General features: G+C 37.5%; 3 protein-coding genes across 4 annotated transcripts; all 3 read right to left on the reverse strand.

The window, feature by feature from the left end:
* Positions 1 to 4,044: 4,044 nt before the first annotated feature.
* LOC133706413 (uncharacterized) lies at positions 4,045 to 12,799 on the reverse strand. 2 transcript variants are annotated; one of them, XM_062131943.1, is made up of 14 exons: positions 12,704 to 12,799; positions 11,967 to 12,041; positions 7,636 to 7,992; positions 7,350 to 7,562; positions 7,153 to 7,245; positions 6,950 to 7,063; positions 6,253 to 6,825; positions 5,807 to 6,091; positions 5,452 to 5,741; positions 5,205 to 5,378; positions 4,980 to 5,087; positions 4,795 to 4,864; positions 4,600 to 4,698; positions 4,045 to 4,436 (listed from the first exon to the last, which is right to left on the reverse strand). In XM_062131943.1, the coding sequence occupies exons 3-14, from the start codon at positions 7,987 to 7,989 to the stop codon at positions 4,341 to 4,343; spliced, it is 2,469 nt and encodes an 822-aa protein (XP_061987927.1). In that variant the 5' UTR covers positions 7,990 to 7,992; positions 11,967 to 12,041; positions 12,704 to 12,799; the 3' UTR covers positions 4,045 to 4,340. The 2 variants fall into 2 exon arrangements, with proteins under 2 accessions (XP_061987927.1, XP_061987925.1); XM_062131941.1 differs by having other exon boundaries at positions 6,211 to 6,825.
* LOC133742441 (uncharacterized) lies at positions 8,382 to 9,982 on the reverse strand. Its single transcript, XM_062170096.1, has 3 exons — positions 9,206 to 9,982; positions 9,005 to 9,108; positions 8,382 to 8,900 (listed from the first exon to the last, which is right to left on the reverse strand). Exons 1-2 carry the CDS (start codon positions 9,973 to 9,975, stop codon positions 9,021 to 9,023), a joined length of 858 nt encoding a protein of 285 aa, XP_062026080.1. The 5' UTR covers positions 9,976 to 9,982; the 3' UTR covers positions 8,382 to 8,900; positions 9,005 to 9,020.
* On the reverse strand, positions 10,312 to 11,679 carry LOC133742562 (uncharacterized). The gene has a single exon (XM_062170245.1). The coding sequence runs from the start codon at positions 11,677 to 11,679 to the stop codon at positions 10,312 to 10,314; it is 1,368 nt and encodes a 455-aa protein (XP_062026229.1).
* Positions 12,800 to 14,206: the final 1,407 nt, after the last annotated feature.

Consider the following 14,206-nt stretch of genomic DNA (forward strand, 5'->3'; position numbering starts at 1 on the left):
TCTTTTCCTAAACTCTAGACGTTGCAATACATCTCTCTTCTCCACAATTCATCACCGGAATTTCGACTATTGACATAATCACATGAATTCTCAAGACCTCGTTCAGCAATCTTCAACTGAGGTATGTATTCTTCATCTTGTTTAACATTCTCATGTTGCTTAATTGTTTCCACTTGTTGAGCACTTGAAGGGTAACCATAGCTTCTGGGTTGATACATATTATACCCGTTTTAGTGTTAAATTCCTTCTAATCATGTGGTTATGGTGTTGCATCGATTCTTGATTAGTAACTTGGGACGTACGTTCATTGAATTTTTTCTTAATATGATGAATTGTTCTCTTTTGCATTTTAGGATATAGAACTTAATTTGGCTCCTTGTTTGCATAGTACTGTAACTTTGTTTCATTCTAATCAATGCTTCGAAGACCTCTGGTCATGCCTCTATTCTATTTGAGCAAGCAGAATTTGACTTGACTTCTAGTAATGCCTCTAGTATAGCAAGCCAACCATACATTAGAATTTGACTTGACCTAAATTGAATACAATACAACGTGATCTCGAGACCTGCATTAATAAGTTTGTGAGCATAAGCATGATTCTTGTAACATAATGCTTTCTTTTGCAATAGTACTCTTACTGACCTACTACTATTCGATCAAGAGGAAAAGTTTTGACATCTAACTTTTATTGTATTATAGCATGCTGGAGTCCAACAACAGAATGTCTCGACCATATATAGCAGAATTAGAGAAGAATGTTCACGTGATTATACCAATGAATTCACAACAAACCAGGTAATATTTGTTCAAGTTGGAATTTGGATTGTGAGTTGTTATGTATATTAGGTAGTAATTCGAATGTGTTGTGTATAGGTATTTGAAAGCAAAGCCGTATTGATTCGATGGGTCCTTACGACGGGGAAGAGAAACAATTGTGTCAAAGTGATACAGAGGTCCAATTTTGGAAACTCGGGCAAGAAAAGAAGGAGACCAAGAATAAGATTCAGTTGTGAGAGGGGTGGAAAGTTTAGGAAGTTTAAGGGAATAACCAAGATGGCTGACAAAAGTACCCAAAAATCTGAAGTAGATAGTAACAAGGCTGATGAACAACAACGCCCAAGGCTGACTTCTACAAAGAAATGTGAATGTCCATTCTTATTAAAAGCCTTTAATATTGGTGGTGATGAGTGGGTACTTGAGATTGCTTGTGGAATCCACAATCATGTTGCCCCATCATATTTAGAAGGTCATTCTTATGTAGGGTGACTATCTAAAGAAGAACATGAGTTGTTGGTGGATATGTCCAAGCGTTTAATGAGACCCAAGGATATATTGACTGCCATAAAGAGCCGAGATCTAAGTAATACATCAATGATGAACTATATACAATGCTAGGTACTTTGCTCAGATTATTGCTAGGGCAGGCAGAACTTAAATGCAATAATTGCTAAAGAAATTGCGCGATCATCATTATATTGAACATCATAGAAGCGAAGATTACATGGAAACTAATTTGTTTTGGTGTCATTCATTTAGTCTTCAAATGCTACGTACATTCCCACATGTACTTATCATGGATTGCACCTATATAAGATAAACAGGTATTGTTTTTCAGTTTTTGAGATTGTGGGTATTATGGGTATTACATGCACTGAGCAAACTTTCAATGTTGTGTTTGTTTATATATCAAAGGAGGCAGAAGATAATAACAGATAGGCACTGAGTAGGTTAAGGATACTTATGGATAGGGATTCTATGCCTGGGGTAATTGTCACATATTGGGAATTAGTACTTATCAAAGCCACTGAAAATATCTTTCCGAATACTCATCAAATTTTATGTAAGTGGCACATCAGTAAGAATGTGATGAGAAAATGCAAAGAAAAATTCAAAATGAAAGAAGGCTGGGAAGCGTTTAATAATGATTGGCATAACTTGGTCTATTGTAGCACTGAGGATGAGTACTTACATAGTCTTACAGCTTTTAAGTCAAAATATTTTGCATTTCCTGAAGAGATAAATTATTTGAAGACCAATTGGCTGAATAAGTACAAAGAAATGTTCATTGCAGCATGGACAAACAACTACATGCATCTAGGTGCAAACACTTCGAATTGGTAATATTTATACATTGCCTCATTTCAACTTTGTAATTCTTATCTTTTTTATTTATCAATTTATTTCTCGACTAGGACGGAGAGTGCACACTGAAGGAACGGATGGATTTCAAAAACTTTTTAATTAGTGCGGAATTAGTTTAACCATTAAACTACTAACTAAACATAAAACTCATTCCTTTAACCCATGATCTTGGCTTATTATGATATGTATATAAACATAGCAGGCTTAGTAAGGGAGAACAAAGAGGGATTTTATGCTCTACTCACCCTTGGAGCGTGATCTCAATCCAATCCAAGTGAATCACCAAATTTCCTCTCCTTGATCTCTCCTTGTGTGTGTTTCCTCCACCTTGAAGCACCTCGGATTAAGAACTCCTTCTTGTACTCCTTCTTGTGCTTGTAGACTCCTCCTTGATGTTACAAGTAGAGCCACAAAAGGATGTGGCCTCTAAGGATCTTCACCAAGTGAATCAAGAGATGAAGGAAGATGAAAGGAAAGGAAGAAGTATGCAATTAAGTGTTCTTCCTTCCTTGTTATAACACCAACTTGTGCAATTAGACAAAGGGAGAACTCTCTCTTTTCAACTAAAAGATGATTGTGTGAAGACACACTCTTCCCACTTGCTTCCTTACTCTCTTTGTCCATGCTTTCCCCTTTTATAATTGGAAATAACTCCAACTACTAAAAGTGAAATATTGACTTTCACAAAGCCAATATGTTGGCTGGTCTATACATGCTATTGGGCACTAAAAATGTGTCTTGGGCTTTCATTCAAGTCTCACTTAGTGAACCCCAAGTCCACACCAAAACCTGACAATCGTTTAGGCCTAATAGGTTCGGTTTTACCCGAAAAACCTAATTATGTCCAAATAATAAATCCAATTAATTATTTGGTCATAACCAACTCTTGTTTAATCTTCTTCATATACAATCTCAAGGATCCACTTATATGGTGTGCGATCTCTTAGGTTCTAATTAACAAGGCAGTGAAGTTTATAGAACCATTCTATTTCATTTACGAATCAAAACTCTTTTTTGATTCTCCCTTGTTATTAGGATCATAAATGATTATCAATCCTCGGGGACTTCACAAGTCATGAGTGATGTCTTGCAACATATCATGACTACCCACTATGCCAAAAAACAAATCAGACGACAGTTTTTCACTGTCGTCTGATAGCCCAAATTGCTGTTGTTAATACTCCTGCCGTCTGATGCAGGGTATCAGACGACAGCGCGAAACTGTTGTCTGATTCTAATTTAGACAAGCGCCAGAATTAACATGAATGTTGTCTGAATACCAGAAAGGACAACATCAAAATGTATTACCTCCGTTGTGCAAGTTGTATTAAGTCGGCAGCGGTCTCAATAAAAGTAACTTTTGAAGCAAAGTTCAACAAGATGTTTTCCGTAAAAACTGTTGTCCCTTTGAATGTTCTACATCATCATTTTGAGATTAGCTGTTGTGTGAATTGGAGAAAAACAACAGAAGTTTGGAGAAAGCATTGTTTATTTTTGTTTGATACTACAGAATTATCTCAAAATCTTGGACTTCCTGTCGTACTAGTCTAACTCCAACAATGGTCCTTCCAATATTTTGTACTCGTTAATCAAGTCAGTCAATTGAATATGTCAAAATTCTGTTGGAGTTCTTTGTTTCATACAATAGTGGTTTGCCTATTCACTGCGGTCCTCTTCCACTTTAAACAACTTATCATCCTATTTTGTTGTTGTGTTATTCATAGTTGGGCAATTGTAAGTGTTTTAAATGTATTGTAGTTAGGACATTCAGACAACAGTTTTTTAATTTCATTTTATGACATCCCATTGTTGGAGAATTGTTAGAAAACAGTTTTTATTTGTAATACAGTGGTCTGAGAGAGTGTGACATGACATACATTCTGAGCACTACATATCCATTGATTAACATCCAATTCACATCCATTGATTAAACAGAAAAACCATTTCATCATCTGAGCACTACATATCCTCGATCAGCCTGCTTACACATATATAAAGGCCAAAAAGATATTGTACTTGTCTATCAATGCCACCTGCATTTGCCTAAACTAAGGCCAAAAACATCAAGGCCAGAAACCCTAGCTAGCCTATACTAATTGTCCAGAAACATATTGAACCTTCCCTAGCTATAAGGCCAAAAACATAGCAGCCAAAATACCAAAACATGCATTAATACTGCGCCTTTACCAACCAGATATCTATGTTGCATGATACTTCATGACGAACCTAGCCCACTCTGACCTGACATCATCAAGATCCTTCTGGGCGTATACCAGATCTGATCGTCGCTGCCTCTGAAACAAATACAGTAGGACTTACAATGTGATCATCAAAAATTCATGAAGCAACCAGAAACTGAAGTTACAAACTCAATTGCGAAGACACAAACTGATGCAGCATGCAACAAGAAAATTAAGTTATTACCAAGTCATCCCAGCTAAAATTACTAGTCTTTACCTTTGAAGCAAATTCTAGATTCTTATCCTGAACTATTTCCTTCATGTACTGCATGATGAATATCCCACAATCCTTGTCACCTTGTTGCACCGGAATACCCTAAAAACAATACATTACAACAGCTCAATTGTGCACTAACCTAACCATCAAAAAACCAAGTAAAATTCTGAACAAGACAATGAATACTACACATACCCCCATATTGTGCCACGTTATTGATTTCCGGCCAGATCGATTCCTCTGAGCATTGTAAATTTTGATCCCACTTCAACAATATATATAACAACCCACCAATAAGTTTTAATATATCGAAGAACATACAAACACAAAAGGATCATGATTCCAGCATTTTAACAAAATGATAGACGCTGAACACTTACTTCTCCACAATGATCTGCCATTCTCCGCCAACTAGTCGACGCCTTAGTGGATCCATAAAGTAGATAATTTCTTCCTCCGGGTTGACAACAGTTAACATCCAATGCTTACTGACAATTTTATACAGATCAATTAAGTGAGGTCTAGTTTTTAGTATTTGTATTTAGATACTTGACTTTTAAAATGACATATTGTTGTAATTAGACAAGTTACAGAAAGTAACTCACCCTGCATTATATGGCAACATAAAAATTTGGCCTTTCTTTGCATTTGTGAACCTAACTGATAAATGACGCGACCTTTCCGTTGGATTTCCAGATCCAAGTGCTCCAATCTGATGAGAGTCCACAAAGCCAACCATGTCCGACATCTTTGCTTTCTTCAATACTTCATGCAAATAGCTGCAATAGCACACAACCTTCATATTCAATATTTGCAATGTAGTACAATATAAATATCGTGAATGATTCTTACCACATATACATGCAGATGACGTCGCCTGATAGTTCACTCATGGTACACAATGCATGAATGTCTCCCTTATACAAATATTGCTTCCTATTGATCCCAAATACTTTATCTGTTAGCATGAAAGAGATTGTCTTCCCATCGTCTAGTGCGTCTCTCCCCCACAACCACAAGCACTTCAAAGGTGAAGGGTAATCTTTTGGCAGCTTCTTCAAGTCAATATACTCCTCTTCATCACCAGCTGTTTGCCTTTTCCTTTTCTTCGAGCCCTTACCTGCGGCCTTATTTGGTTGTTTCTGTATGGAAACAGTTTGAAGTTATTATTACATTATAGACAAAAAGTACATATATGCTACTTTACCTTGTTAGTTTGGGGAGGGGATTGAAGTATGAGGTCCCTCGGCCAAGCGATATAAGTCCCAACAGCATCTTTGACAGACACTATCTCATCATTGACTGGGAATGGAAGCTTAGCTTCAGGAACAAGTGGACGAATGATCGACACTCGCACATTCCCTTCTCCCAAAGGATGACCATGAACTGTCTGATTGGCGCACTTATCATCTTGGACTTCAACAACGCTTGCAATGGCAACAATATTGTCTACTGATCCTAAAGCCAATTTGCACTCTGACGGCCTCAGTTCCTGTGTTATGCAAAACACAAATTCCAATAAAATTTATGACACAAAATTAACTAGAACAAGTTAACTAATTAGGATAAGCTATATTCCTTATGAACTATGCAGTCAAGCAGTTCATCTACCTCCTGTGTAACTTCAACCGACTTAATAGGAGCAGCACGAACCTCTATAGGAGCGGCATGAACATGCTCTATAGCAGCTGCCACTTCTAAAGTAGCTGCTACTTCTATACCAGCTTCTACTTCCACCAGCAACCCCCTGCCATTTTGTTCTTCTATTTTCTCATCTATGTCATCAACTAACTCTAAGCGCTTCTTTGCAGGGTTAGCAACCTCCTCAGCCTTTTGCTTTGTGGTCTTCTCCTTCAAGTTGGAGCAACTACCTTGTCCAGAACCAAGGTCCTTGGTAAGGTGACCTGCCGGAGGGGACTCAATGGGAATGGTTGTCCCATATAGTTTTGCTTCCACCCTCATTAGCCTCTCAGCCCATATTGCTCTCTCTCTTGCCACAATTTTTTCGGTCTCTTCCTCTATAAATTTCTTGCAGCCTTCCCTAATCCTCTCTTCAACAGTCTTCCTTCTATGCTTAGGTAGGTTGAAATAAGACGAAGGGTTGATATTACCTCCCACACCACGTACTCTGCCATGGTGCTCAGGGATACCTAGAGCCTTGGTTAATACATCATCGGTGCCACAAGTTGTCACCTCACCATCACTCACCTGCTTCTTCAACTTGTCCTAAAACAAGAAAACATTGTTAATATAAAATTAGTACTATGATTTATAATTGTTTATATCTTGTAATAAATCTGTGAAAATTTTGGCTTTTCTCAACTACAACACAGCGTAGTAGTTTACTTACAATTTCAGTTGCCTTCTGCTCTACCTCAGAATCTTTGAAATTACCATGTTTATCCTGCCGTGCCTTGATCCACATTGTTGCACGGTCCAATTCCGATTCAGGGACAGATTCAGACTACAACATGATTCCAACATAATTAACAATTCAACCTTAACCAAAAATCAACATGCTGGAATTATATTATCGATGAGTATACATCTTACCAGTTCAGCCTCCAGATTTGCATATCCCTTATGCGACATCCGATGAGGGTACTTGTTCTTTTCCCTCTTCTTCTTTTGCACCTTGTGCACTTCCTATAAAACATAGAAGGATACATAAGCGTACTTCATGCAAGAATTAACACGAGAATCCCTACTTTAACACAATTGTGAAAACATGAAAATATTCAAAAAAGTACCATAAATTCATCTGACAAGCGATCAGCTACAAATATGTCCCAATGAGCCTTTTCAATGAAGTTGTAATCAGCTGGGGGATACTCTAACAATTCTGGTTCATCCTTATGTGGGATGATGTACTGTGTAGTCAGCTTGCTCTTGAATTCTCTCCACTTATGTGAAGCTGAAGATAGAACCATTCTCCTTGCCTCCAGGGGTACCTCAAATGCCATCTAAACTTGGAATCAGTCTATGACTTAACATGAAGTCTATATTAATGAATATGAGAAGGGGTCAATTGGTTACCTCAACACATTGCCAAATCTTATTTTTACGATCTCTTGGCACCTGCTTCCAAGTAGATCTCCAAATTGGTGCCTTAGTCCGTGCTAGCACCCCGATATATGATTGCATTTCCTTGGCTGCAGCACCATAAGGCGATCCCTTCTTGTTGAACATGACTTTTTGTTTGATTCCAAGTATTTTGCGTCTCACAATCCTATGCATTGTAACACAGCCACGCTTCAGTAATTTCAAGCCGGTTTGTATCAGGCTGGTTGCCTTTGATGATTTACGCTTCTTTTTAGCGATTGTCACTCTTAGTGCCTTCAAAATATTTTCCCTTGCTCTAGAGGCAGCCTTTGTCTTTGAAGGAGCCATAACCTATAACCAAGAAACCACATAGGTTAGTTAACCATTATTAAAGCATCTAAAGCACAACAAAGCAAAACTGATTACAAGTATAGAAAACAGTATAAAAGCACAGTAAATATGGCAGATTAAAGTAAAAACAGTTAAGGAAAAATTAATACAGTTTATATTTAAACAAGACGCGATTAAAAGTCACAATCCAAATTTAAATATCGAACAAGCCAATTACCAAATGGCTACAATAGTACTAAACAATTACTTTACACATAAATCATCAATTAATCAACCCATATTCCTTCGTCACCATCCCGCATGTAACTACTAGTTTGTTCACCAACTACATTTGTAGTATCGATGGTTGGCATCATGGCATCGCTCTTGTCCTCCTCAAGTTCAATGATTCCAACCTCCTCATCATCACCACCATGGTAATCCCTATCCAGACATCTTATAACCACTGACCAATTAGAGTTAAGAGGGTCATCTATGTAGCAGACCTGCTTCACATGTGTACCTAACACGAAAGGATCATTGAAATGACCTAGCCTATTCAAATTGACTAATGTATATCCCAGGTCATCTATCCTAATGCCCTTGTCAATATCAACCCAATCACAATGGAAGATAGGTACCCTAAAACTATGGTAGTCTAACTCCCATATATCTTTAATGACTCCATAAAAAGTTGTATCATCATTAACGGGATTCTTATCCTTAGCACTAGAGACTAGCATTGCATTGGCGAACAAGGAAACACCACTGCATTGAACTTGACGGACATCGTCACGATCCTTGGTGCTGAAGTTAACCCCATCTATCTTGTAGCCACTGAATGTAGGTACTTCGGGATTAGGACCATCAGCAATCCACTTTATATGTTCTGAAACATTATTCTCGTGATCCATAAGTTCAGCTGCAACCTGCATGTAAAGACATAATATTGTTATCATTCCAATATGAATTTATATTTAATAGAACATCAAACTGCCATGGAGATTAATTATTTGATTCTGATAGCCCTTACCTTGTCTTGTATCCATTTAGCAATGGTTTTTCTGCTTCTCCTTTAACCACTTCTCATTTTTTTCGAAATTTGGAAAAAGACGCTTCAACAATACCATATGTTCACTGCAAAAGAAATGTAAAATGCAAAACAGTTAGTAAAGAGTACACATATATTTCTACAAAAGCAATATATTTTAAAATAAAACATAGGCGTACTTACTCAAAATAAGGCCTTGCTTCATCCGTATTCTGCAGGACACATAAATGTGCTAGCTGCAACTCCTTCCGATCAGGATTCATCACTGTGGCACCAGATAAAGGTCTGCATGTCTCTGTATTATCAAAGTTGTCGCTTACTGGTAGTCCAATAGTAGGTTCATCTAGATTACGTTCTGCTAAAAACTCCACTGCTTCTTCAGCGATGTACGACTCAGCAATGCAACCTTCTGGATGTCTCCGGTTCTTTACATAGCCCTTCAAAGTCTTCATGTACCTTTCAAATGGATACATCCATCTAAAGAAAACGGGGCCACAGAGCTCAACCTCTCTTACAAGATGCACCGAAAGATGTAACATAATATCGAAGAAAGAAGGGGGGAAGAATTTCTCAAGCTCACAAACTGTTTCAACAAGGTCAGCTTGCATTTTTTTCAGCTTTTCGACATCTATGACTTTACTGCAGATGGCTTTGAAGAAGAGACAGAATCTAATGATAGCATATCTAACTGGCTTTTGTAATACTGAACGAATTGCAATAGGGAGTAAGTGATGGAGCAGCGCATGACAATCGTGTGATTTCATACCAACAAGTCGCAGATCATCCATGGACACTAAACTCTTCACATTAGAACAAAAGCGATCAGCTAGCTTCATACCAAAAAAAGAATTGCAAACAATTTTCTTTTCTTCTAGCATCAGATTCCAGCTTGCCAATGGTAACTTCTGCTTTTTTCCCCCCGTTATAGGCTGCAGACCAGTTCTTATACCCATTGAAGCCATATCTAAACGAGACGCGACCTCATCTTTTGTTTTCCCAGGAATGTTCAACAATGTACCAATTAATGCATCACAAATATTCTTCTCAATGTGCATGACATCGAGAATGTGTCGAACAGGAAGAAATTTCCAGTACTCAAGTTCAAAGAAAACTGATTGCTTCTTCCAACAAGGTCTATTCTGATCGTCAACACCCTTAGATGGAGGATGACGATGCTTTTTACCATAAACCCGCTTCAAACCTTCTACTCTCTTTAAGACCTCCTGTCCACTTAATGGAGTAGGAGGGGGATCATGCTCTTCAGTGTTATCGAAAGCAGTTGCCTGTTTTCAATATGGATGGTGACGTGGTAAGAATCTTCGATGTCGCTGATATGACATCTTTTGACCGTGAGGCAGCCTATGAGGTTTGGTATGCTCTACACAAACCGGACACGCATTATAACCTTTCACAATGCTGCCTGACAAGTTCCCATATGCTGGGAAGTCGTTAATGGTCCAGAACAGTACTGCTTTCAATGTGAAGTAATCTCTTCTATAACTATCATATACCCCTTGAACCCCATCCCACAAAGTCTTCAAATCATCTATTAACGGCTGGAGGTAGACATCAATATCATTTCCAGGTTGTTTAGGTCCAGAGATTAACAAAGTTAGCATCATATACTTCCTCTTCATGCAGAGCCATGGGGGAAGATTATAGCTCACTAGTATGACAGGCCAGCAAGAGTATCTACTAGAAAGAGAACTGTAGGGATTGAAACCGTCAGACGATAGCGCTAGCCTTAAATTCCTAGGCTCTATACCAAAAGCAGGCCACTGATCGTCCACTAACTTCCAAGTAGGGGAATCAGCAGGATGCCTCATTTTACCATCATTTAGTCGCTCATCAGCATGCCATGTCAAGCTTTTAGCTGTACTTACTGATTGAAACATCTTCCTAAACCTTGGTATAGGTGGAAAATACCACAAAACCTTCCCCGGAACCCCTACTTTCTCTATTTCATTCTTACCCAACTTCCACCGAGAGAGACCACAAGTAGGGCAGGTAGTGGCATCAACATTACTATCCCTATATAAGATACAATCATTAGGACAGGCATGTATCTTTTCATATTCCATTCCCAATGAACATAAAGTCTTTTTGGCCTCATAGAAAGACCCTGGGACTTCATTACCTTCTGGAAGCAACATTCCAATGAGTATCAACATGTCAGAATAACAAGCATCACTTAACCCATGCTTTGCTTTCAGATTGTATGTTTTAACAAGTCCATTCAACTTTGTAAAACGCGTACAACCAAGGTAAAGAGGTTTATCACCATCCTCGACAAACCTTAAAAATTCATCGGAGTCTTCTGAAAACTCCTCATCATCGGACCCCCCCATACTGTAGTCATTCTGCCCTATGCCTATGGGATTCTGTTCTACAGTTTCAGAATGCTCTTCGGGTACACTCTCATTTGACACATTTTCCCCATGCCATATCCAATTTGTGTATGTTTTATCAATACCAAACTCAACTAGATGATCCTTCACTACCCCAGCCTTGAAACTTTTACTATGTGCACAATTCATACAAGGACAGCAAAGTTTATTAACATTGCAACCACTCTCTAATGCAAACTGAATTAATTCTTCAACCCCTAACTCAAATGCCCGTGATCTTCTATCAGCATGCATCCAAGATTTATCCATCTTACAATCAAACAGAAAAACAACTTAGTACGATTCCTAAGACATAACCAACATACCTAACGCAAACATAAAAAAATAACCAGATAATACAAAAACCAATTGAATTCATAGCTTTAAGCATCAAAATTTACTCAACATTTATTTGGTCCAGATAACACATCATCATTTACACAGCATCCATCAAAACACAGAAAGCAAGTCCAAACATCGATCAAAAATAAGGTTCCAGATTCAAATATCCATAAAAATAATGCTACAAATTCAAACATCCAAAACAATTTCCTTACCTGTTTGCTTTTACTCTCCTAAATGTAAGCTCCAAAACGTATACTCCTTGCTTGTTTGTGAACGTACTGCTTGCTCTGATTTTCCAATAAACCAAAGTATTAGTAAATGAAGCAAATGGTAGATGAAGAGATTGTGAAATGAGCATTTAGCCCGATGCATTAATAATATCAAAGCCTAGGGCTACCAAATACCTAAACTGATCATGTCATTACTCATTGTCATAGGATACATATTATGCACAAAACCAACAACGTCTTTTTGTTAGCAAGAACATTAAAGAACCAAGCTTTGACAACATAACTCATCAAGTTCTCAACTATGTACAAGTATTTGAAAACACAATGCAAATATATACCCAAAATACGGAAGCTCACAACTTCAACAACTTGTATACAAGAACAGCCTAGTAGCTCCATCACCATTAAATTGACATTGATTCAAACCAGTTCAGTTTACAGTCCAAAAGTACCACAAGTTAACCAAGTGTTTCAAAGTATAGTTCTCAAGAAATATAAACATGTACATGATTATGGACAACAAGAATAACTAATACCAAGAGCTTGATTAACAAAAGATTGAAAAACAACCTCACTATCTTTATCAAAAGTTCTATTTCTACCAGAACTTGATTTTATACTACTAACATAAGATTCATAAGTGGAAAACTTTGAAATTAAATAAGGTCATACCCAAATTAAACAAGATTCATAATCAATGAAGGAACTAGAATTCCTACCTTTGAAGAAATCGCAGAAACTGTACCAAAGTATCCACAACACTACTCTTCTCTTTCTCAACTAGCAATTGAAATTCTCTAGTAAAGACAAACTTGCAACACCAAAGCAGGTATGTCAATGGTATGATACACAAATAAGTAACAAGGAAAAAAAAGAAAGTAGAATACCAAAAGAAAAGCAAGCTTCGAACTGAATATCACAATCTACACCCAATCAGAAACTTTATCTATACTACACATTATACCCAATTCCAGTTCAAAAATAAAAATCCTAAACCCCAATTTGAGTTCGATGAAATCCCCAATCCCCAAATTCATGTCAACCCTAAACTAGATATATACCCAAAATTGATTTCATCAGAAAACCCTAATCCCCAATTCCAATTCAAGCAAAACCCTAGCAAACCAATACAAAAGATTCGTACCTAGCTTGAAAGAAGGAGCGCTCGATCTGTCTTCAAGAACCTCGAAAACAGTTAATCTTGAAACCTCTTATGACACTCATCGCGGTTGAAAGCTTGGATTTCCTCTTCAGTGCGATGATGGCAGATGGCTCAAATTAGTACTTTTGAGGAATTTTCATTGATTTTGAGAGATGGCAGAGGGCTCGAGTGGATTTTGAGTGAGAGAGATGCGGAGTGAGCTGCTATAGCTGATGGAGATGAGGTCGAGTATGTTTTTGTCGAAATAATGGCCAAGTGTTTAATTTGTCCAAGTCAACTAGCAGCTAGCTAGGGTTAGAAAAGTCAGACAACATAAATGTAAAGGCATTATCTAAGTCAACATCACACAACATAGTTTATAACTAAAGATAAACTCTTGTCTGAAGACATTGTATGAAACAAATATAAACAACATATACAACATCATAAATCCAACACTGTCTTAATACATTTCGCACAACAGACAGACATTAACTGTTGTCTCAATCGAAATATAGAGACAACAGCAGAGTAATAACTGTTGTCTGAATTTGATGTAGAGACAACAGCAATGAAATTTATGTTGTCTGAATTGAAAATCCGGACAACATCACACTTATCCTACTAAATCTGTTGGCTGAAGTAAAGTCTCACAATAGAAAAATTCTTGATGTCGTCTGTTAGTAAGAGACGACAGTTAAAAATTTTGCTGTCGTTGGAAATATGTCGTCTGATTCGTTTTTTGGCATAGTGACCCTAGTTAATGTAGAATAACCTATTCAATTGGAATTACAATACAATTCGGTCATTCTCTAACACGATGTTCTAAATCACATCATTGGGGTATGGAATTGATATGTCAACCCCCTAATGTGATTTCCTTTCTTATGTGATTCTAAGAATGTGATTAGAAACTCCTTTTTAATCTCATTCAATGCTTTGGCCAAAGACTTTTGAATCACATCTTTGAACATACACCTTATTTACTTAAGGTTAGAGATTCCTTATTGTACACTCACATGTCTCTATGACCGAATTGATTACACCAATGAATGCATCAATCATATCCATTAAGGGATAT

The sequence above is a fragment of the Rosa rugosa genome, chromosome 4 (genome assembly GCF_958449725.1).
Source record: "Rosa rugosa chromosome 4, drRosRugo1.1, whole genome shotgun sequence".
In the NCBI taxonomy this organism is placed as follows: Eukaryota; Viridiplantae; Streptophyta; class Magnoliopsida; order Rosales; family Rosaceae; genus Rosa; species Rosa rugosa.

Bases quoted from the DNA above. Each gene is read 5' to 3' on its own strand.
- LOC133706413 (XM_062131941.1), bottom strand. From the start codon at position 7,989: ATGGCTCCTTCAAAGACAAAGGCTGCCTCTAGAGCAAGGGAAAATATT. The intron at 5,379-5,451 runs GTAAGAATCATT...GTGCTATTGCAG, and splicing joins GTCATCTGCATGTATATGTG to CTATTTGCATGAAGTATTGA. The intron at 5,088-5,204 runs GTGAGTTACTTT...TAAAATTGTCAG, and splicing joins ATGTTGCCATATAATGCAGG to TAAGCATTGGATGTTAACTG.
- LOC133742441 (XM_062170096.1), bottom strand. From the start codon at position 9,975: ATGGGTATAAGAACTGGTCTGCAGCCTATAACGGGGGGAAAAAAGCAG. The intron at 9,109-9,205 runs GTAAGTACGCCT...TTTCTTTTGCAG, and splicing joins GAAGCAAGGCCTTATTTTGA to TGAACATATGGTATTGTTGA.
- LOC133742562 (XM_062170245.1), bottom strand. From the start codon at position 11,679: ATGGATAAATCTTGGATGCATGCTGATAGAAGATCACGGGCATTTGAG.